Here is a 23,780-nt window from a genome sequence, read left to right on the forward strand (position 1 = left end):
CATTCTTCTTCATTCCTGCTGATTCCGAATAAGTGTGACGGGGGTATAAGAGGGGTAGTCTCTATTGCGGCACATGTTGCTACTAGTACAAGTGGGTGTCATTGCCTGATCCCATTTTGCGCTCGATTCATTCTGTTAACGCGCACGACACGATTAAGCAAAAAAGTTATCACCAACCTTCAACTTCAATCTTCGGTTCAATAAATTCCATCGCTTTTTTCTTCGATGAGAACTTTCCAGCAGTTCACTCCATCTGTTGAATCGCTATGTACAGCACGTTTAGAACATTTTACTAATGTACTTTACATTCTGTACGTACCGTACGTACAACTTCAAGCTGGGACCAACCGTACAACTGCTAACTGTTACTTGAAAGCGGTAAGTTATTTTCTCTACTGATTATAGCAGTTGCTGATGACAAAAATCCCTTCGTCCGTGATTTTCTTGTTTGCTGTGATAGTGGTCACGGCGACTGCACAAAAAAATGGTCCTTGCGTATTGTTACTACTTCGTGGCCGAGTGCCTTATGAAGGTACAAAGAACATTATACTCACTGGTGTTAGCATCAATAATGGAGTCCGGAAAGAGAGCGTGTCAGAGAAACCCCAAAGAAGAGACCAAAAGAGAATGTCTTGGAGCCAAAAGAGACCGATTTATTTAAAGTCACGCCTTATATACATGTTCAGATAGTAAACGTTGAGTTACCAATCACAGGAGAGATTCAAACTTGCACACCGGACTAAACTTTACTTATAGAGACATCTACCGGTAGCAATATAAAACAATTTCAACTAACACACTACACCGTCACACTATAGAACCTCCAGTCACCTGATGACATAGGCGGACACAATGTCCCGAAATTCATTTGTATATAAATTGAGCTCCTGGTATGTCGCTTCAATTATCTACTTTTAGTTTCAGACTTCTACACTGTACGATATTCCTTGTCAGTCTTTTCACTTTCAACCGGTCATATTGAGACGAGATTTAATTACTCTGCCCCTGCAAGGAAGACGCAGGGAAGACTGGATGTGTGTGTTTGTGTGTGTGTGTGTGGGGGGGGGGGGGGGGGGGGGGGGGCTGATTCTCGGTGGTCTGCCATCCTCCACACGCGCCGTCGCTGCAGGGGCCTAGAAATAAAACCTCGGAGCTTGGATTTCATCCGTTTAAAGGCGCTTGTGGAGGAACGGGGGACCGTCGGAGGTCGGCGGCGTCTATTTTGGGGTGTGGTCGGCCGTGTTTGGTTGGCAGATCGGTGGGTGCTCGGATTATCTGTTCTGAATGGGGCCTAATATTTTCGAGTCTCAAAATGCACACTAGCTCAGACACGCTTTTGAAATTATAACGTTTAAGACTGGGTTCCCATCCCTGAATCGATCTAACAGGATCGGTCTATCTCCACGGAGTCCCTAGCTTAATTGCTTTCAGCCCAAGCGGTTTAGACGTCTGGGACGCCCACTAAAGCTGCTAAACGAAAGTTAATTACCCCCTATCAGTCTCAGCAGGCGTGACAGACATCTAAGTCGCCCGAGTTAATTGCAATTAAGGGAGAATCCCCTCGAAGGTAGTTCGATCCAAAGTTAGTATGATAGTCTCTGGGAATGGTCTCTAAGAGCAGAGGTTGATAAGAAAGACCCCATTTATTATACCTACAATCTAATAATCATTTTGGGTATCGGTTATCCTAGAGCCAAAAAATACAGCTTGCCGTAAGAATTAATATAATAATAATAATAATAATAATAATAATAATAATAATCTTTATTGAACACAAAAATGTGTACAAGTTACATTTTACAGGCTCTCTACTCTACTTTTAGTTTTACAACGGCTATATACAGACTTGACATTTAATATGGAATATTTTTTTCCAAGTAATTTTTTATCAGTTTTTTCCTATTTTGCTGACTGATAAATGAAAATAAGGATTAAAACCGTGTTTTAATAACATTAAATTATCTCTTTGATGTCATGGTGACATCAGTTCATTGATTGGAATCGACAGTGAAGCAAAAAGAAATTCATTGCCTATTCTATGTCATACGACATCCATTAAAAGAGATATTTTGGATCTCCATATTTTCCTAATTATCGTCTGTAAAAGAGTTATACGCTCCACAAAAGACCCTCATGTCAGTTTCTAGTCACAGTAATGGTCGTTGTTACGCCTGGCCTCTTCTGGCTGTTACCAGCGCTCTCAAGCGCTAAGGCATTCCTTGGCTTAGGTTTTTAGAGTTCGATCTGGTCAAAAATTGGCCAATTTGGTCCAGTTTTGTTGTAGGGCATGTAGGCAGTTGATTTGGCGAGTAATGGCCTACCCAAATATCGTCTATGTGGTTCAAATGTGGCGATTTTGATGACCAGGGTAACTGCTCATTCCCTTAGTTCTGTGAGTTATCTGCTATTAAATGTGCTCTGTGTGAACCGACAACCTCACCGTGCAGCCTAAAATTGTTCCTAAGGTGCCCTTTATCAAATGATAGTCAAGTGGTTCCGAGATTTTTCCTTAATTTGATCTGGTTCAGGTTTTCGTCGATGACTACCATTGGTGGTTTGGCACCAATGTGGTATCCACTCCAAATACTGACGCTGTCAATGACCCTTGTCACTTTAGACCCGGCACATGTTTCGTCGTAGGCCTCTTCTGGATGTCTGTAAACTCTGTTTTGACTAATTGGGCGGTACAGGTGAAATCTGACCTCAATAAAGAAATCCACGCGGTTTCAGTGTTCTACCCAGAAACGGTCATGGCCCCCAATTCATTAGAGAAACAGACGACGATGTTTTGCTGTTTACAGTGGGTGCCTCGGAGGTCGTTTGGTATTCTTACCTGCTAAAACCAGTTTGGTGTTCGCTAAGGGCCTTGAAAAACGTATTTTGGTGGCAATTTACCCCTCGTTCTGAACGGACTAGGTGTTTTTTGTTTAGTTGCAGCAGCGTATCCCGAAAGACAGTGGGTCCTGTACCCCGTAGGTAAGATTTTGTTACACTGGGGGTGACCTCTGTGTGGGTACATCAGTCTGGGCATTACTCTGTAAAACTGTGGGGACCGTTCCGTTTGGCGCTATAATCTGTCTGGTAATGTCTGTTTTTCTCGACATTCTGCCACAGATTAACAAATTTGTAATGCACTACTTAGCTCATTTTACGCACTGTAAGACTGACCGCTTGCATGCAAAATTTCAAATTCTTCTATGCAGTAGTTGTCGACATATGGATACTTTTTTGACAGAACTAAGCTTTGCCTAAGCCAAGCTTTGACCAGCCCAAAGGAACACTACCCAATTAAATCACTGCATATTACATAATGTAGCAGCGCAACAGACATGAAAGTCAGTTAATTGATAGCGACACACCTGACTACACACTTCTCCATTCACAAATCTTATATGAGATCGGAGTTTTTTGAAAAAAGAACGCATTTTTACCTATTCATACCTTCGAAACTGAAATATTCCATATTAAATGTCAAGTCTGTATATATATACACACAAAATACATATGAAATGATTACTGGGAAGTAACACAGGATAAAACGACTATTGCTAGTGATGAGTGTATTGTTTTTCAAACTTTAAGTTACAACACCGATAACACGATTATTGAAATACCGTTTTACCCTTAAGCTTGAAACTTACAGAACTGATGAATATTCATTATACGCAGGTCACGTTAAAAAAAATTAGGCTGTTCGGGCATTTTTTTCAAAAGTTATGCCTTTTTTTCCTTTTTTCAGCATATATGCAACACTGATAACACATTTTATCTTGCATTGTGTAATAAACTGTCAAAAAAGGAAATAAACTCATATCATTGCAGTTTGTCAGATTCAATCACTCACTATATTCAGAATCTCAGGATAGAGAAAATTGGACATTTAAAATTGTTCTTGTGTTATTTTTCCTATGTTCACAATTTTCTTAGTTGTTCATTTAAAAAATGACAGTAAATTGATAATTTTGTTTTATGCAAAAAAAGATGTTGAAGGTGGAAATAAACTCTTTTCCTCACAGTTAACTCCTGTTTACATTTTTGCATTTTCAATGTGTGACTATGAACTTCCATGGGCTTGAAGACTTTTGCCAGGCACATTTTCTGAATATCCATGGTTTTTATTTTATTATTAAAATTGATGTTTATTATGCTGTTAAGCATTTTGTAATATTACATCAAAATGAAGAAAACCCTATTTTGGGCACTGCCCCCATAGTGACCATTAAAGGAAAACCATGTCACTTACTCTTCTCAAACTTACAGAAAGGTAATATAGGACTAAAATACATCTTCAAATGAAAAGCCTGCTTATCGGTTAACCTTTCTGGAAATTATATAGTTTTTTTGTTTAAGTGTTTTGAATTATATTTTCTGCTTTTTGTCTTTTCATTTGATAGCTTTGTTGCCTTGTTTTTCATACCGCATAAGTGTCATTTCATCTAATTTCCTCCCTGTTTGTTGGCATCCTTCTCGACATAGTTGGTTTATTCATATTTTCCTCTCCGCTACCACATCGTGTCCTTTTCAGAAGGCAAAATATTTCAAAACATCAAAAATACATTTCAAAAACATCAAGGTTATATTTAACAAATATTGTTTCAGAGAATCAAGGTAAACTTTCACAAAGTATTTTAAAGCACCAAGTTGACATTTATAAGACGAAGAAAAATACTCAACAAAAGGGAACACAGGCTATGTGATATGAACGAAAGTTTACACGCACCTGTATCTTCCTGCATAAAACTGTGGAGAAGCAAAACTGATAGCAACACATGTAGCAGAAGAAAGCTGCTACATAAATGTACATGTTCTGCTACATCCTTATTACCATACAATTATAACATGCGTGCACACTGGCAGAAACACGGGATTTTATAGACAGTGGATGAGGGGGTCGGCAAGGATAAATATATGTACAATGCAGTTGACAAGATCCATTTTAAATCAAGGCGGGGGGGGGGGGGGGGGTTTAAATTGTTAATTTTGTAAGGACCTTATAATTTACAAGTTGTACCTTTTTACTTAACACAATCATACCGTACAACGCCACTTTCTCTCGGCAAAGGACCATCCGATTAAATCAATAACAACCAATTACATGACAAATACACTACGTTCCCTTACGATGAAATACCGGAACCTTGTGAACTCAATCTCGCAGGCGTAAGACCTTGACCCTGCTTGCAAGAAACATATTTTAACATACTTTTTTCCTTCCGTGCAACTCAAGTTATAATGGGTTCAATAAAAACAGTTTCAACAAGAACAAACAAACAAACAAAAAAAAATGAAAATTCTGACTGGATATATATATATCATAATCTGAATAATTTGCATACCCCTCCCCCGTTCTCTGACTGTGTTTTTCACTCAATGTAAGTCTGCTTTATTTTTTTCATGCATCCCAGGCACTCGTGGTCCGTGTTCGTAGTAGGAACAGCCTTTGTGTTTGAGCTATCCAAAGGCGTCATTAGGCAAACGGAGTTTCGAATGTATCTTTTGCAAAATTTTCTTTCATTTCAAACTCATCCGGGTGCTGGCTGTTTCTGCGATCCACTTTGGCTGTTCGTTTTAGGATAAAGTTATAGATAATCATATCCAAAAGTTCAAATAATGTGATGACGCTTGCGCCCAAAAGAAGACCCATTAATCCACCAATTTCACCTAAAACAGATACAGTGACAATACAGAGACCCTGGGAGTGTTGGATTGGGTTAAAAAAGCTGAGTTAAGAGGTAAGATACGAATCGTAAGAAAGATATTCAAATACATCATTTAAAATTTTCAGCTGGCCTGCTTTCTATTAAATGAAATTGCCTACATTCCGCGTGAGATTTTGATGAAAAATTTATGGTGCAGTGTGTGGAAAAAGAGAAGACAAAATAAAGATGGCGCGCAACTCAACAAAATAAAGGCCAAGGTTGTATTGCACTCGTATCTTTTGTTATTCGTGCCTTGTCTATTTTAAACGAGTATATATGGGATTCAGTCCTAGAGATACGGACTCAGCCGACTATTTCCGAAACAAATCCGGAACTTACTAAGTAATGACCCTTCGTTTATGTCTCGCATTTGCTCGATTCTTTGGTAGCTCAGCTGGGCAAAATAGACGTCCAGGCTGAGGAAATTATTTCTGAAATCAACAATAGTCTAGATTCCAATAATTTCAATGTAATCATCGACCCGGTACCTTGCGACATGCCATGAATATAATGGCAATAGTAGTTTACATATACCTGTTCTCATCTAGGGCAAATTTATGTAAATATTAACTGCATGTATTTATATCTGATTGGTGATCAAAGGAATCAGAGTGATATGCGCACATTTTTTACCATTTAAACAAACACTCCGGTTCTGCATTTTAACACCAAAATGTGTGCCACTTAAATGAAGTTAAAAGAAAAGTGGTTCGTTTAATTCACAAACACGTCAACTACAAGTTGGATGTTTGGATAGATTGGATTAGGATTAGAGATTCAAAATATTCTAGACATTGCAATTGATAATACACCAGACCTACTTACGCCACAAATGTTGCGTCCAGTGAATTCCCCTTTAAATACATTTGCAGTCGCGTCTGAAACTCAGTAAAATATTGCAATAAGAGGCCGCGCTGGTCGCTGAGATCGGCACCTAGTTGCTTGGACATAGTCCGAACTGGTTCTAAGTAAGCTTCAACGTGTTCCTGAAGATAGCTGTCTACATATATAAAATTTTCTGCTGGAGGGGCGCCTGACGTGTTGCTTTGACCAAACAGATTGATGTCCGGAACGTACCGCTTCCATATCTCCATTGCCCACAACTGTCCTAAACACGATCCTTTTCTTCCGGCAGCAGAGAAAAACGTATCAAACTGCTGACATTTCTCAGCAATGTTTTTGTAGGATTGCGCTACTTTTTCTTGAAGATCATTAAGTTCTTTCGATTTTCGCCCCTCCAGCCCCTTTGCAACGTCATAAATTTTGTTAATGCTCTCCTTTGCATATGCGATTTCATCAGGGGTGGACATTGCGGCTATTTCAGTTTTGGTAATCTCTCCCGTCAGGTAGTGTGCCAGCATCATGTCAGTATGTGACCTGGCATGTGAAACTATAAGAAGAGAGTCGATATACTCGTCAATTATCAATTTCGCACCCGAATATGAACTGGGGTTTACTAATTCCAAAGAAGATAAAGCGCTTAGCGTGGAATTGTACAGATTAAGACAACGCCCGAACATTTCAATCTCACTGACAAGATTTTTATCGTCCAAAACAATGTTAATATTCGACTTGTTTGAATGTTCTAGTGCATATTTGCATTTTTCCTCAACATATACCCTTGATTGCATGCACGGAATGTTGTCAGAGCCGAAGAAAAAGTCGGGCAAGTCTCTAGCGTTCTTCTCGGCACTGGGTTCAAGAAACACAGACGGAATGGTGTCAGAACCGAAGAAAAAGTCGGGCAAGTCTATTGCGTTCTTCTCGGCACTGGGTTCCAGAAACACAGACATGCTTTCGTTGTAAAGATTGTAGAAATTCTGAACTTCCACTTTTGCGTTCGATCTTTTGTCGTTAGAGAAGGCGTCTGAACCACCCAATAATATAAATAAGTTACCTGGCAAGTGCCCCAGAGCTTCTGTTAACTTTAGGACATAGGGGTGAACCTCGACGACGTACCGAAATCGGTATGGCGATACAAATTCGGTAATCAATCGGGCGTCTTTTCTATACATATCAGTGAGATACCTTTTTGAATTTTCGATCCTTTGGGTAACATACTTGTGGTCGATGGGTACTTCTAATATATCGTGAAGCACACTTAGGAATTTGGTATAACTTTTGTTCAGCTCGTGCAGCAATTCGTAAACTTCGGTGAACCGCTCGGGGTCAACCCGGTGTGCTCCCTCTCTGGCGTTTAAGAATGTTTCATTGAGAACAGAAATATTTCCACGGAGTACACGGTCGACGTTGATGTCGGAAATTTTTCCATATGATATTACAGGTTCGTAGAACGTGGTGATGCAAGGCTGGATACACTGAGCCTGTTTGTGTGTACGTTGCTCTATAATAATAATAATAATAATAATAATAATATTTCATTGTCAATCTGACCTTGCTAGACAGAACAATTGATTGCAATTATCCACTGGCTCAATAGCAACCATATCGAAGCATTTCCAATTAATTTTGAACGAACGGGAATCTGTTTTGTTAAAATATTTTGAACGAACGGGAATCTGTTTTGTTAAAACATTTTGAACGAACGGTAATCTGTTTTGTTAAAACATTTTGAACGAACGGGAAGCTGCTTTGTTAAATTATTTTTAATTTGATATTTCGCTAAAGCACATAAAAGGTACATACATACGAACCGAGCATCAGTGGAGCGTGGATTCCCAGTAACACATGTAAACCACTTCTACTAGATTCTTATATGACTCAAATAAATTCGACATGCCAAGGGATAAACTGAATAGATCACTCAATCAGCCATTAAAAACCTTTAGACTGCTCCTTTCTTTAAATTTTTGGTTGTAAATTTAACCTACTTTCGTGACCTACTTTCCTGCCCCATTGACATACAGCTTAGAATGCCAGCAGAAAAATCCGTTCAAACATCATTTTCGGGTAAAATTAAACAATTCCTTTTGGTAATTCTCTTAGTTATACTACTTAAAACTATATGCTAGCATTTGGTTGGTTTTTGTGACAAAAATTGACTTTGTATGCATCTTTAACGTATAATAAAAGACAGTACCCATGATACCAATAGTAAAATTACAGAAGCATCTATGTCTATATCAATACATAATTTAAGAGAAAAAGACGTTAACCGTGAAAGAAAATGGAACTTACTCAAACGTGGCAAAACACAATCAATATATTTGACAGTGTCACAAACAGGCGGGTCATCTGGAATAAAAAGGGCATCTATTTTGTAATTAATTTGACCCGCAAAAAAAAAACCCACGTGCTCATGTCAAGAGTTAAACTGTACTATACACCATACATATATACAAATGCATAATAAATCGTTATATATTAAGTGCTTTTAAAAGGCATTATGTTGTATGGTTCAAGGTTCCAGTGCAATGGATATTGTTTTGTGGCTTCTTGAAAGCAAATCGTGGAGCGCAGTAAATGTTCATGAATGTCCTTATTACCATATTCATAAACAGTTTTAATAAAAAGCAAACTACACTTTATCCAATCGACACACACACACCTTCGCCTTTCCCTTTGCCTTCTCTTAGCATATAGGCATCTCGACAGCCGCAGGCTTGTACCAGTCGCTTGGTTTCATGTTCCAACAAACATCTTCCTGTCGTATATTGTTGATAGTAATCAAGCGGCATGATTCCACAGGTGCCATGAGGTTTCTTAAGACTCTTAGTCTATTAAGAAGTAGCAAAGTTATGAATAAAATGTGCATGTCACTAAAGACGACATGACAAAATTGAAGTTTCATGACCCAAAAAAGATAATAAAACTACAATTTTATTATGTTCAAAAATTGGAATAATGTCGAGAGGGAGTCACATGATAATTTAAGAACAACAAGGGGGTGGGCTTACGGATGTCTTCTTCACGGCCACCAGCGCGTGCATTCCAGGAGCCACGGTGAACCCTAGTTCCCGGACCTGTGGGATCTCATCCTGAGGGTGCAGGAATACCTAGAGAAGGTAAGAAAATCAGAATATTGATAACGTTTTTAAGTGTAATTGTTTCTCGACGCGAGAACAGACGAAGAGTATCGAGTCATGTTTATCGTCAGGCAAACACATAAACAGACTGCTGTCGATTGGATAAAATAATGTGCATATGATACATATTTTTTCACGGATGTGGTACGGGTATCAGTCATTGAACAGCTTGAATTAAACGACCACACTTTTATTCAACCTCGTTACTCCACTACATTATATATGGCGCATTGGGCCCACGTAAACAATTGAATAACACATGACCTATTCCAGTAAGGGAAAAGAATATAATTTAGGCTGAATACTGGTACATGCATGCACGAGAAACGTTTACGCTTTATCATGAAGTATTTTCAATATACTGTAAGTATGGGATTTTGTTTTGGCCAGAATACAGACTAGAAGGTAATCAGTTGGGTAATTTGTTAGTTTTCAGTTTTGTTTCTGACTCGAGAATAGATCACCTAATGCCCATAAAAGTGATAAATTACGTATTTATTTCAAAATTTAAAAAATACTATAAATGTACTGTATGGCATTTCTGAAATACCCTAAAGTATTTCTGTTCTGTTATTTGAAATAAGTTCTAGGTATAAAGACGAAGGTCAATTCCTGCAAGTCTTATCATTGATAAATGATTTGAAAATCTTAAAACAATGGGTTTCCCTTTAATCGGGAAAGATTTTAACTTTATTTGACTTGAATAAAAACATGTTTTCAAAGAACCCATATATCATGTACCTTCACTCCAGCATCCTTATTAGGTCCTAGCATATATTCATACTGCTCTATGTTAAGTGTCAAACTCAAGCCGAATCTTGAACCTACAAAGAGACGCAAAGTGCATGGAGTTGTGATTAAATTCAAAGCAGCCTTAAATTATCAATAAGTACACACATTTGCACTCATTGAATCAGACTTTTTGCGCACTTCCTTCATACATGTATTCATGTAATTATCTTTTATGTATAATGACGCACTTATTTCAAAATAAAAACACATTATTATACTCTCCAAGTGCTATTGACTTTTTGCAAAACTGTTTTCGCAGGGGATTTGGCTTTTCTTGTAATACTTGACTATTTGTTCTCTGGGGCGGTTGAAAATGTTTTACCTTCCCATTCTATTTGTTTCATTGTGCGCAAAGTCTCTCTCTCTCTCTCTCTCTCTCTCTCTCTCAACTCACCTGCTCTTTCAGACACCTTTACTTTCTCATCAGCGGTGGCTCCATTAAAACTATAACACACTCCGTAATCAGTTAGGACCTGCTTGAAACTGCCTTTTTCACAAGGCTGTCCATCCCAAGAGCATCTAGAACAATGACGATATAATCAACGACATATGCCGCTTATAAATGTTTTCGTCATTAGTATTGGGCAATGGCTTTTAATGTTCATACATTCGTCAATGGAAATAGACGAACAAAAGTTAAATAGCTTCACTGAGAGTTTAATTGCAGTTTAAATTGAACTTGTCGAATTACCAATGGGGTATTGAAAGTCGTGTGGTTGGTGTATCAGTTTGTAAAATTGTAAAGTTGTAAAATTCTTCTCTTATGGCAGTTTTCAACGGAGTTTTAAGTTAAACTACTAATTACCTGTGAATCAGGTCTTCTAATTGGTGTGCAGCTTTGAATAGGAACGGTGTTAATTCTACTCTTTTGTACCCTTGGATTAATAATATAATATAATATAATATAATATAATATAATATAATATAATATTTCTCTTATTGAGCAGCTGTATAATTGTCAATACCATGATATCTTGAATGAAGGGCAGCAATCTCTTTGTAGTGCTAATGCAAGCGTAGAGCTGAAGACATTTTATACATAATTTTAGTTGATTTATATACATTCTTGGTCAAAAAGGTTGTCCCACCTCCAGTTCCATTTTCTCTATATTTACAAATTATCACCTCACAGAATCAAACCCCTAATAAGCTGGACTATTTCTGTCAAGTTCTTCAGGAAGCTGAGACAATATCCTACAAAACCAAATTGTAACCCTTTTTGGAGGCATGACGCGCCGCCTGCAGTAGACACACACGCTATATATAGGACTATTACTGAGCACATCCTGATACAAATTGTGTGTAAATTTGGCGACGTTTGGTTTATTTTTAATTTTATGCACATTTCTTTACCTTTGTGGAATTCACTGTAGAACAGACGTTTTGAGGGCGCATGTTATACATTAAAATAATCCATGTGAGATGTAGTATCTGGAATAAAATTTATTGTTCAAAACAATTTGCAGCTGTGACGTAATTATTTGTAAACAAAAGCACGTGGAAATGGGGGTGGAGGTGTCGGTGGTATAACCGTTTTGACCAAGGGTGTAGATGCATATTTCACTAAATTTATCAAGTGCAGAATTGAAACTCTGTTGTAACAAGTGCCCTTCCACAGCAGAACAAAGTTACATTAAATTTACCTATCCCAAGGTTTTCATAGGTAACGTTTATATCCCGGGAAGAACCACTGTCTGTCGCACGTGTTGGGTTCAAACTGTCCTTCCCATTTACGTCGTTGCAGGTATTATTGAAAAAACGTCTGAGCTCTGGAAGCATGAGACTGAGACAAATGCATGGACTGGTTCATTTGAGATTAGTATATGTACACAATCCATTGAGTATAGACAAGGCACACAAGAAATGTGCCAGGTGTGGTTCATATACTTTATGTCACAAATGAGTCGATTTTATTACGCATATCATAAACAAGCACATTCAACCGCACACTGATATGCAAATTATGCACTTTTGCGACTGGACACAAACAAGCACATACACACACACACACACACATGTACACAGGCACACAGATATATAGACACTCGCACAGATACATGAATAAACCAAAACAGAGAATCCTAACCGTCGCATCCCGCTTCATCTGATCCATCTCCGCAGTCATCAATCTCGTTGCATACTAAACTCTTGGCAATGCATAGGCCAATTGTGCATTGGAACACATCGGACCCGTTACAAACTGTGTCAGAAAAAGAGACGTATGTATAAAATACAATTTTTGCCATGCGGTGACTGCACATCAATTGTACTGAGAAGCAAACGGATCAACTATAAACAATCTCAGGCGAACTCTAGCCTCATATTTGTGAGCGCGAACACTCAAATTAACTCAGGCCAAGCTTTATGGTACGAACGTAAAAAAGGAAGCCACGAGCACCGCGCTAGAAACCAAGAACCATTTATCCGCTTACCTACCCGTCCGGTACGTTTCTATTTGCCGGATATTGTCGAAGGCGCACTACTCCCGCATTAATGCGACCTGTGGATAGTAGATTATTGAAGTACCTTAGTTTGATTTGTTTTGAGGCTTGTTATTTATTTTTCGTTAATTTTTTTTCGAGCTTTGGGTAACCATAGCAACAAACATCACCCTCCTCCCCAAATTATGTCGAAAAAAAGCCCGAATCTTTCTATTAGACGGTTTAGACGTCAAGAATTTGTCTCTTTTGTGGAAACAGGAGAAAATGTCACTTGAAAATATCATGCGTAAGTCTTCGAAAGCCTTAAAGTGCATTTTCGTGTACCTTTATTGCACCATGCTGAAAATAGATCGGGGTTGAGGAGAAGGACCCGTATGTATACAGCCTAAGGCCCGGTTGAAAGAGAGCACTGACAACAGATTATCCTCGGACCTACTGATACAAATATGGCGGTCTCTATACGAAAGCAGAACCGACTAATCCGTTTATGGTCTAAACGACTCCACACGTGCCGACCCTGCAAGGGTCTAGCAACTAAACCTCGGGGCCGTGCTTTAATCCGTTTAATGGCGCGTGCAGACCGTAAGTTCGTGCCATGAAATCGTGGTTCGAGTCGTCCATCTGGGCGTCTGTGCTCACAAATCTGAGGTTCTCGATCGCAAACGGCAATTATCGATTAAGTAGCCTGAGCCTATCAGAGCCTTATAACCTGTGTGCAACTAGGAATATCTCTGTGTACATTAAAAAAAGTTTACAAACACGCTATCTGCAGTACATAAACTTGTCAAATGAATCAGGATGATTAATCTCATTTCTTACCACATCCATTTAGCTCGTCTGTAAAATCCAAACAATCGTTATAACCGTCGCATTTTTTGTCCTCATCAATAACATTACCATTATCACAGTTGAACAGGAGTGTGTCTGTCTTATAAATGTAGGCATTTTCGATTTTTCCCACATCGCAATATTCAGGGTTTACTTCAACGCTATCAATAGCTGGACTTTTATTGTTCAATCCAGCAATACTTTCAAATACAAGACGGAATTCTTGTCCCTCATGTTTTATCATTGTATAAACCGTTTTCCACTCCTCCCCTGTATTGTTGAACGATTCCCATATCTGGCGGCGTTTGCCGGTCTTATACTGTGAATGTAGCTTTAAAACAACAGCGTCGAAATCTGAGATCTTGAACACAAATTTTACGCAGGCAAACTCAAAGATTGGAATCCGAACTGGGGGCGAAATGAGAGAAGTTCTCGATTTGTACCGTACGCCATTTTGGACGTCCACACCCATGAATCGTTCATATTTATCTAAAAAAAATTACCGTGTGTTTATTTAATGTTTATATACACAAAACAGTATCGTCATTTTACATCACATGTAAAAAGAATTAATGGGTCAGTTAATTAAAATCAGGATAATCATATATATACATTATATATACATGTATATATATATATATATATATATATATATATATATATATATATGTAATTTCACCTCACACCGTACGGCGGGCTTAGTACAAATTCTCCGATATAACAGAAAACACCACGAGTGCCAGGAATAATAGGGTTATTGGGGTCTAGGCATCAAAAAGTGATATCTTCGATCTGTGTGGTTAAATTTGATGAACAATTACTTCGGGACAGAAGAATGAAGAAAATTCAATAAAAGGGAGACACGGACTCCAGGAATCACTAAAAAGCATATTCAAGAAAAGGAAGAGCCTCGGCCATGGAACCCTACAGCACATTATGGCAAAGGGAAAAATGAACCGGCAGATTGAGTATACAGTATACGTCACGCAACCGCCGTCACCCAAGTTGGTAAAAAATTGGTAAAAGGTTTGTTTGTGGCAAAAAGAGATAATATCTTATGAACCACATCTATTCCCTATATAAAGCAGCGCGAAGACAGTAGCATTTTGAACAATGTTATTAGAATAACGAAACGACATAGAAAGAATACTAAAAGTACCAACCTGCTTCAGTATTATACTTAGGTACCCATTTATACAATGAGCGGCCAACAGGGGAAACCCGGTAACCACAGTTGTATTTGGTTAAGAAGTTACACGTGGCTGACATTTGGTCTAAAAAAAGTTGCATATACATACATTTAGATATAACAGAATATTAACTATTGTGATGAAGGTACCTCGAGAACATTAAACTGCTTCATTGTATTATTTGTGTTTGATAGCGGCCTATGATTGTTTTCGTGGCCTTATGTCCCACACGGGACGAAGAGGAATGATGATGATGATGATTGTTTTCGCGTGTAGAATATTATCTTTTCAGTGCCCATGGAGGCAATCCTTGGTTGCAATTACATTGCCAAACAATTTTTTTTTGTTTTGTTTGATAATATAACCATTGCAATTGTTTAAAAATAGAATTTCCTGATAATTAAAAAGAATTTTAATTGCCACAATCTCCAAAATCGTTTGCAGAGTGATCATCCCTAAGCCCATTCTTAGTTCTTAGTTCATACCTGTGCATGGTTTAATTTCATCGCTTAAGTCACCGCAGTCATTTTCTCCATCACACAGAGTTTCTTCATGAACGCATACTCCATTGTCGCATTCGAACTCAGTCGATGTACAAGCTGGGAAAGAGAGATAGCGTTTTTTGTGATATCCCGCACGCAAACGAAGTAGATACTCCAGCGCAGTAGACTACTGCAATTCTACTGCAAACATGCTTCAAATCTGCTTCGACTGGGGAGCTAATTAGCATATTTGAAACATGCTTCTATCAAGCTGCAAATCTACTGCATTAATGCTCCTCCTCTGTACGACCCTATGTAATTTTTGAAGTAGAATTGCAGTAGGCTATGCTGCATTTCTACTGCAAATATGCTCCACACCACTACTGCGTTAATGCTTCTTTGCTACTTCGATACTGCTGCATTTTCGTGCGGGATACGCTACGTGCAGTGTAAGTACATGTATCCGCCCGTCTAGAGGCTATTTGGTAACAAATCGTTTGGTGCAATATCATATTGACTGTTGCAGCGACCTTTATTAACTGGTGGTAAAATCAAAGCTATTTTAAACAATAACTTACATCGGGGGATATCGCAGTAATCGATATCCCATCTCTTAGAGGTAATGCACCATGGTCCTTTGGGATCCTGGTTCGGGTTTCTACAATAGTTTTTAGCATCTTCTATGCTCTTGTCGGGAAAATCCGTCACATCTAAACCAAACTTTATCATGTTGTCACGTCGCGCTATCTGCTGGGCCCAATTCATGCAAGGTTTCCCACTTTCTGTGATGTTCAATGTGCCGGTGTACGTAGCACCGGGTCCGATTAACGTTGATCCTGGCATTTCGAGCAAAGAAAAGGAAAAGAAATACAAAATGTAAAAATATTGTTAATGAAGAAAAAGGAAAGATCATTTAGATCATTCTTATTCCCCCTGTAAATGAAATTCGATGAAATGTATAATCTTTAGTGTCTTTTATGTGAATATGACAAAGAATTTGACATTGAATTTACGGCAGGTAAGCCAACTTCGACATATCAGTCATGCGAGCAAGGGATTTTGAAGAAGGTAAAACACGTTCTTTAGAAAAGAGTTCCAGTAGCGTTTGAAGTTGATGATATGTGGAGCATTTCTCATATTTTGTAGGGTTAAAAATAAGTCACCTGTCGGACAGTTACTGTCGTGTTCATCAGACCAGTCCCCACAGTTAGGGTCCCCGTCACATTTTACTTCCACTGAACGACACTGGCCACTTTTACATTGAAACTGTTCCCCGCACGCTGAAATATAGAATGGAGATCTATCAAAGATTTCGAAGCATGGAGAAGATGGCATTCATATAGCGCCTGTCTTGAAAAGGCTGCTATTTACGGACTGTCTACAAATTATTTAGTTAGCTGGTAAAACTTTCATTTTAAAGCAAATTAATACATCAATACAGGGTACATTCTATGGTAAAACATGTAAATATCCGCCGACATTTTTCGAATGACGATGAAACAACATTTATAGCATACAGTACCGGCACAGATGGGGATATCACACGGTTGCCATTCTATGGTTCTGTCAGTTGTATAGCACCATGGACCAGCTGGTTTCGCATCCGGGTTCCTACAGAAGTTTGAGGCTTCCGGTACCGAGGCATCTGGGAAATCACTCGGTCTCTGAAACTGGTGCTTGTGTGGAGACTGCATGTCCCAGCGCTGACAATCATAACCGTCACGGGTCACATTCTTATGCCCTATGTAATTGGAGCCATGGCGGTCTTGGAGGCATTCTAATTGTGCTGCAATGATGACAAACAGCCGAATGGTTAAGCTGGATCAGCAAAACTAGATAATTTACAAAATCCTAAAACAACGATTGAGTACTTTGAGTAGAAATCGTAGAAATACAGATATATAAGACAGTATGATTCTGACGCAAGTACTTAATTTGTTTGTTAAAGTTGGCATCTGAATTCTAACTTTCTCGAACTGATACTCAGATGCCCGGTAGTTCGGTACCGTCCAGTTTAACCTTTACTGCCTTGTTAGCTAAAATTTATACCTTTACACGCTATATAAATATCATGATCCATTTCATACTGAGGTGAGGCCAAATATTCTAATGTGAATTGTTAGGCTAAATTCTCATAATGCTTAACCTTGTTGCCTAACGTTTTTATAGGTACAAGGTAAGGTAATTGTAATGATCCATTTCATTTGAGATTAGGCCAAATGTTCTGATGGGAGTTGTTAAGCTAGATTCTCACAATGCCCATATATGTCCATGAACCTACCTTCATCACTACACGGTGGGAGACCTGGACATATGATCTGATCTTTACATATTCCAGGCACAATTGCCACCTCATCCACTGCCAGTGTTCCGGGGCAACTCTTTAAGATTTTTGTATTTTGACTTATGCTATCTTTAAGAAGATGGGCTTGGAATATGACGTTGTACTGTCCCGCTGGTAACTGGACGACATCACTGAGCCACTGGTTTACCGGCTCCCCGGTGCTGAAGAACAAGTTTTTACGAATAACACCGTGCTTGTTCCCCGAAGTCTGCAAAGACAAAAGTTATTGCACTATATAATTTTCACGTTAAACTGATGCCGTATTAGAGACGATATATATTGAAACGCCAATACATCATGTCAGATGTAAAATACTAGTACATGCAAACAAATGGTAACTGCTCTTCCAACGACAACAGCATTGGATTTTTAACCAATATTTTAGTGGACAATTTTTCTTAATGTCTTATTATGAAGTGTGTGTGTATGTGTGTGTGTGTGTGTGGCAGCAGCAGGGTATTCACAAAAAGAAGCCAGGTGTTAATTGCTCCAAGCAAAGATAAGTACTTACTGTTGATGCTCTTTCCTGGAGAACGTTGAGCTCTGAGGTCCCCAACCCATCTATGTAGTAACAAAAGTGTAGACAGTGTGGCATGGAAATGTTGATAGGGGGTGACACCAGTTCCGCAACTCCACTGGCAAACCCACAGGCGTCAGCAATCATGACAGATCCTAAACCGACAGATAATTTAAATTTACAAAAACAGTTACCAATAAATTTTTACCATTGCAAAATAATAAATAAATAAATAAATAATAATAATAATAATAATAATACATTTATGAGTCAATGCTTTTCAAAGATATTAGTCTTTTTGAAGTGAGCATACTATAACTCATTTTCTGTGAAACTGCATTTTATACAAACAAACAAAAACACACAACCAGATACTGCCTTACCTGAAATCTTACACGTAAGATTAGGGTTTGTATTCAGGCTCGGTAGATGATATTCTGTTCTTGTCCAAGTGAAGGCACTCCCTGCTTTCCTTACTGAGTACCCACAGCTGTACGCATCCTCAAATCCACAAGCCACAGAATGATCTGAAATACCAATTAACTGCATGATTGCATTTCATCATAAACATGAAGGAGTTTTATTAATTTGAATGTTACAGATTTTAAGTGTGGGAAAAGATCTCCATTGTTATTATTTATTAATAATATTTTTTAAATTGGAAATAAGAAAAGGTAAATTCCTATTACACATATTTAATCTACAGTATGTAAATACCAAAGTGATACGAACTACAAGGGGTTTCTTCGTCACTCCTGTCACCACAGTTATCAATGCCGTTGCATAATAAATGACTGGCAACACACATGCCGTTTGTGCATTGAAATTGACCTTCAGTACAATCTGTAATAAAACAATTAAAAAAAAAAAACTGCGGAAAAAATACTGCCGAAAATGCACAGTACCAAAGCTAAGATTAAGTATTCAACGCCGCACAAAATGTGCCCGTTTAAACAGCAATGCCATTGTGAAGCGAGTAATCAAGAGATACATTGTGTATTTTGTTTGGTTATACAATCTTCCTTTCTTTACAATCAATTTTTTTCTCGTTAAATGAGGATATTTTAATTAAGCAACAGGTGCGGTCCACACGTTTGCTTACTTGCCAAGATCTTTGCAAAAAATAAAATAATAATAATTATATAATTGATCAATAAAATGAAAAACGCCTTGGCTGTAATCGATAATTCCAGAACAAAATATATCGTCAATGCACTACTAAGGACAATCATTCAACGTGAAGATATTTTCAGTAGCATGGAGTTCTTGTGAAAAAGGAGAGCAGGAATCTATCATACCGCAGAAAGGGACATCGCATCTCTCCCCTTTTGTGTCCGTGTCGGATGTAAAACACCATGGTCCATCTTTTCTCAGGTCAGGGTTGCGGCAGAAATTATTTGCCTGTATCAACGTACTGTCGGGGAAGACGGCAAACTCTCCAAGCTTCTTTAATCGCTGAACGACGCTGTCCGACCTCCAAGGCATGCAGGCTTTCCCACTTTTCGTCAAAGAAATTGTTCCGCTGTATTCCGATCCCACATGGGTGCTTATGCATTCATAAACTGCAATGACCCAAATTTTACACTAACTTGAAAATATATCCAATATCGCATTAGTAAGTGAGAGGAGTGTACACAGTGGTGGATTAAGGGGGTGTCGAGGGGGGGGGGCTGTATGTAAATCGTAATGAGAGGAAGGCAATGGAATCTTTGATTTGAAGAAATCTGGGAGTACAACATTTCTTCTAAAACATGTAACCAGTAGTTTGTTTAGATAAAATCGTTGAAAATAAGCTTCCCAAAGATGTTCCTAAAATGAAAATGCGAAAGGAATGAAACACGTTATAAAAATTCTACCTATGATGTCAGTGAAGGTATCGATATTCCATTTTCTAAATTCAAACTGCAATATTCTCTGCTGTAGGTTTCCAAAGGTAATTAACAGTAAGTGACCATATAAAAATCATCGTCTATCTTCGTACTGTAACTGATAATTCTTACCCGGCACGTCTTGTGCATTGAACTCCACCTGGTTTAAGCTAACATCATCGATGGCAATATCGCCCTTTATGCCGTCCCCACGTGTACCTCTAAACACAACACGTGAACGGTGTGCAGTTACACTTGGTATTGCTACTGCAGCTTTCACCCAACCGGAACCATGGTTCCCCTTTATCTCAACCAAACGCTGTACTAGGAAATCATCTGTCAGTAAGAAGACCTCAAAGGTACCAATGTCAGTACCCTTCATGTGATGGTAGAATTCCAGGGAATGATTTGTGTTACCTTGAAAATCGTGGAGAGGGGAAGACAAGGTCGTGGTACTCCCCTGTTCTCCTCTGTGGGATGTGGTATACATATAATAACCTGGAGTAGGAGGATTTAAGAAAAACCTTTGATTTCGACAATAGTCATGTTTTGTATTATAGCAGAAAACTGAGAGAGAGAAGTTTTTGCACAAATAGATATAAATAGTAATAAACAGACATAAAAATACCTGTATGTTATACTGTCTTGTAATAATAAGCTGTGGATTTAGAAAAATGTAGTCACATATCACGATCAGTACACAAATGTTCAAAAAGCGTTTTTGTAAGACGATTTGATGAAAAGTAAACTTTCATTTCATTCGTGTATTTATGAATGTTCATCTATTGAGGGCGAAGTGTTGAAAACGAGCTCACTTTATTTTTATGTATTGTTTATGCTCACCGGGGCAAAAATTCCTGCAGTAGTCCCAAGTGTCACCGTTGGCACCATAAGCACCATTCCAAGAAAAACACCACGGCCCAAAGTCAGCATCATCGTCAGCACGGCAGTAGTTTTCACTCAGGTGTTTATAAAGAGAGGAGGGCGACTCATACCAAGGCTTACATGCTGAACCAAACCAAGTGGTCGCCATCTGGCCTTTGTATTCTTGGTAATTTCCGTCGGCACACTCGCTGCTTTCATTTTCTGTAATAGTAAACATTGTGCATGTTTATGCCTGCAGATGAGCGGACATGTCAAACAATTGGTAACAAATAATTTGTATACAACTATTTTGATTAACACTGCTGAATCCTCCCCAGGGAGGCGAGAAAGTGTCAATACCCTGTATCTTGGCTAAAATTGACCAGGCGTCCATTGTAAAATTTCACCAAAATTGTTTTCTATGGTATTGCACCATAACTATATTGTTAACCGCGCTGAATGTATATGTTTCCCGGTATAAAAGAACCGAACTTTAACTCTGCTGAATAAATAATGCTGCACATCTAATAAATGGATATGGTCAATGGGAAATGAAGACAAAATATCGATACAGTTATAATAATCAATTTAAAAGACGCACCTGGTACCTGAGACTGTGTATGGTCAGCATTCGGTCCCGTCTTCGCTGTAAATGTTGGTCCATTGTTTCTTATCCATACGAACGACTCAGATGATGACGCAATGATGTAGCCACATAAATAGCTGTCTTCAAATGTGCAGTTAACTGATTCCACTGGTAGAATTAAGATCAATTCCACTGGTGAAATTTACAAGCGTCAACGGAATAGATGACACTTTCTTAATATATAGCTTGATATACATGTATATTGCCATGCACATACAAATTACTAAAATGTGGATAATCACATTCCGTGGATAACATTTGACTACAAGCCCCATTCACAATTCACCAAATCAAGTATTGTACGGGGGTATAAAAATTCGTTAAGTGCTTTTCGATCTTTAGACAGTGTTCAATATGATATCGTATTACTGAACGTGCGTAGTTACAAAACAATATTTTGAATTTCACTTATATAACAATTACATGTATGAGTTTCTTCTAAATACATGTATTTATCAACTGACAATTTTCTATATATATAATTCACAAATTGACAAAGAATACATTAAAATTCCACATACATCACTTTTAGAAACATATTAATTCTGGCCAGGGTAAAAAAATCTGAGTGAAAGAAAACGTTGTATTAATTGAATAAGATAAACGCGTTTAGATTTAAGACTGTAAGCATACTAAAATCGATTTCTGGCGACAGCACCCATCATCCTTAAACACGGCTGGTAGCCATACAATGGTATATTCTATATTCTATATCGTACATGTACGATATCGAAACTGCGTCTGAATGAATAAAACTATACACATGAAATACGTAACGTATAAATTGAAGATAAGAAATAAATCAACAATTACAGACATAGCAGACATGTTTTGATAGGAATACATACCAAAGCTTCAAAATAATTGAAGAATTTTAATGGACAATATATTTACACTGAAAGCGAAGGGTCGTCATTTCAGCCGATCTAATTACCCTGGAGGGTATTCAACATGTTATATCGCCAAAGCCGTCACTGCGTAGCGTACCGGTACTGTGTGTATGACGACCGCGGGTGTTTAAGTGGCTGAGAGCGGCGAGTCTAAATATAGATCGCAGTCACTGAAGCTACTGGATTGCTTAGTGCTGTCACGTGCGCTGTTTTGGCGGAATTTTCGGTTTGGGCATTCCAAGATAGGAAAAAAAATGTGACCCACCATAGTAATGCAACATAAATAATTACTGTGAGTAAAAAGTTAAATGTGTTTTTGAGGTCCAAATGGCTGTGTTTGATGTTGTGGGATTTATGTGCCTCTGCCTTGACCTAATTTAATAGAGCTGCATGCATGTGCACACCATATCTAGTGTCAATAAATGATGATAGTCACATCTACAGCTTTTTAGGCGTATACCCTCCCTCTTGCGCCCCTGGGTTAAAACGGTTTTCTCCTCCGTGTGTTCTAATGGACTCACCTCCGGCTTGGCTGAGTTCTCTCAGAAGACACTAATTTGCGTTGGCAGAACATCGGCAGCATGACCTCGGCCCAATGCCTATGGTTGGCATTGGGCCAACGTCTGTACAACGATGTGCCGATGAACAACCATACGTTGGGCTTAAATTGGCACAACGCTGTTGGTTGGCTTTTCAACGTTGGGACAATATTGATCGTACAGCCAATCATGCGTTGGGCCAATGCTCTCTTTCTATGTGGGTTGTTCGGTGAAGCATCGAACGGCATTTTGCAGCAATGCTTGTTGTGGTTCAGGTTTGGAAAATTACGCCATTTTTATAGATACATTTGGTTTCAGACACTTGGTTTTTCATACTAAATCCTGTTTCAGGCTTCCTGTGCCACTACAATTATTGAACAACATTATTAAATACTGTAGCACTCTTATCTAAAACACATCAATTACATGCAGGCCAACGGTAAATGAAAGTTGCTAGCACTCCTGACTTCCACCAAAACCGCAAGAATGCATCAACCTAATTTGACACCCCAAGTAATCAAATGACTACCAAGGGTAATCATCAGTTTGGATATGAAGACCTTGCAAGGTCATAAAATACAGATTTTGACTACCTGGGTCCTCGTTTTATGTATACTCATTTGATGACCTTAAGGTAGTCAATTTTGATGACCCTTTGTTTTCAGTGTAAGGACTCAGCAAATATAATTTCAAC

At 38.4% G+C, this 23,780-nt stretch overlaps 1 protein-coding gene across 1 annotated transcript; it reads right to left on the reverse strand.

Moving 5' to 3' along the window:
• Window positions 1-3,939: 3,939 nt before the first annotated feature.
• On the reverse strand, window positions 3,940-23,648 carry LOC106171692 (uncharacterized). Its single transcript, XM_087017950.1, has 25 exons — window positions 21,613-23,648; window positions 20,991-21,233; window positions 20,280-20,645; window positions 19,578-19,841; window positions 19,012-19,122; window positions 18,663-18,806; window positions 18,274-18,434; window positions 17,700-17,970; window positions 16,941-17,204; window positions 16,582-16,698; window positions 15,997-16,254; window positions 15,422-15,535; window positions 14,910-15,020; window positions 13,738-14,235; window positions 12,564-12,677; window positions 12,121-12,246; window positions 11,283-11,352; window positions 10,872-10,996; window positions 10,427-10,509; window positions 9,557-9,655; window positions 9,208-9,376; window positions 8,838-8,894; window positions 6,525-8,043; window positions 6,039-6,130; window positions 3,940-5,661 (listed from the first exon to the last, which is right to left on the reverse strand). Exons 2-25 carry the CDS (start codon window positions 21,178-21,180, stop codon window positions 5,468-5,470), a joined length of 5,517 nt encoding a protein of 1,838 aa, XP_086874076.1. The 5' UTR covers window positions 21,181-21,233; window positions 21,613-23,648; the 3' UTR covers window positions 3,940-5,467.
• Between the last annotated feature and the right edge of the window lie 132 nt (window positions 23,649-23,780).

This window comes from Lingula anatina, chromosome 7, assembly GCF_051362555.1.
Source record: "Lingula anatina isolate TDL-2025a chromosome 7, LinAna3.0, whole genome shotgun sequence".
NCBI classification, from domain to species: domain Eukaryota; kingdom Metazoa; phylum Brachiopoda; class Lingulata; order Lingulida; family Lingulidae; genus Lingula; species Lingula anatina.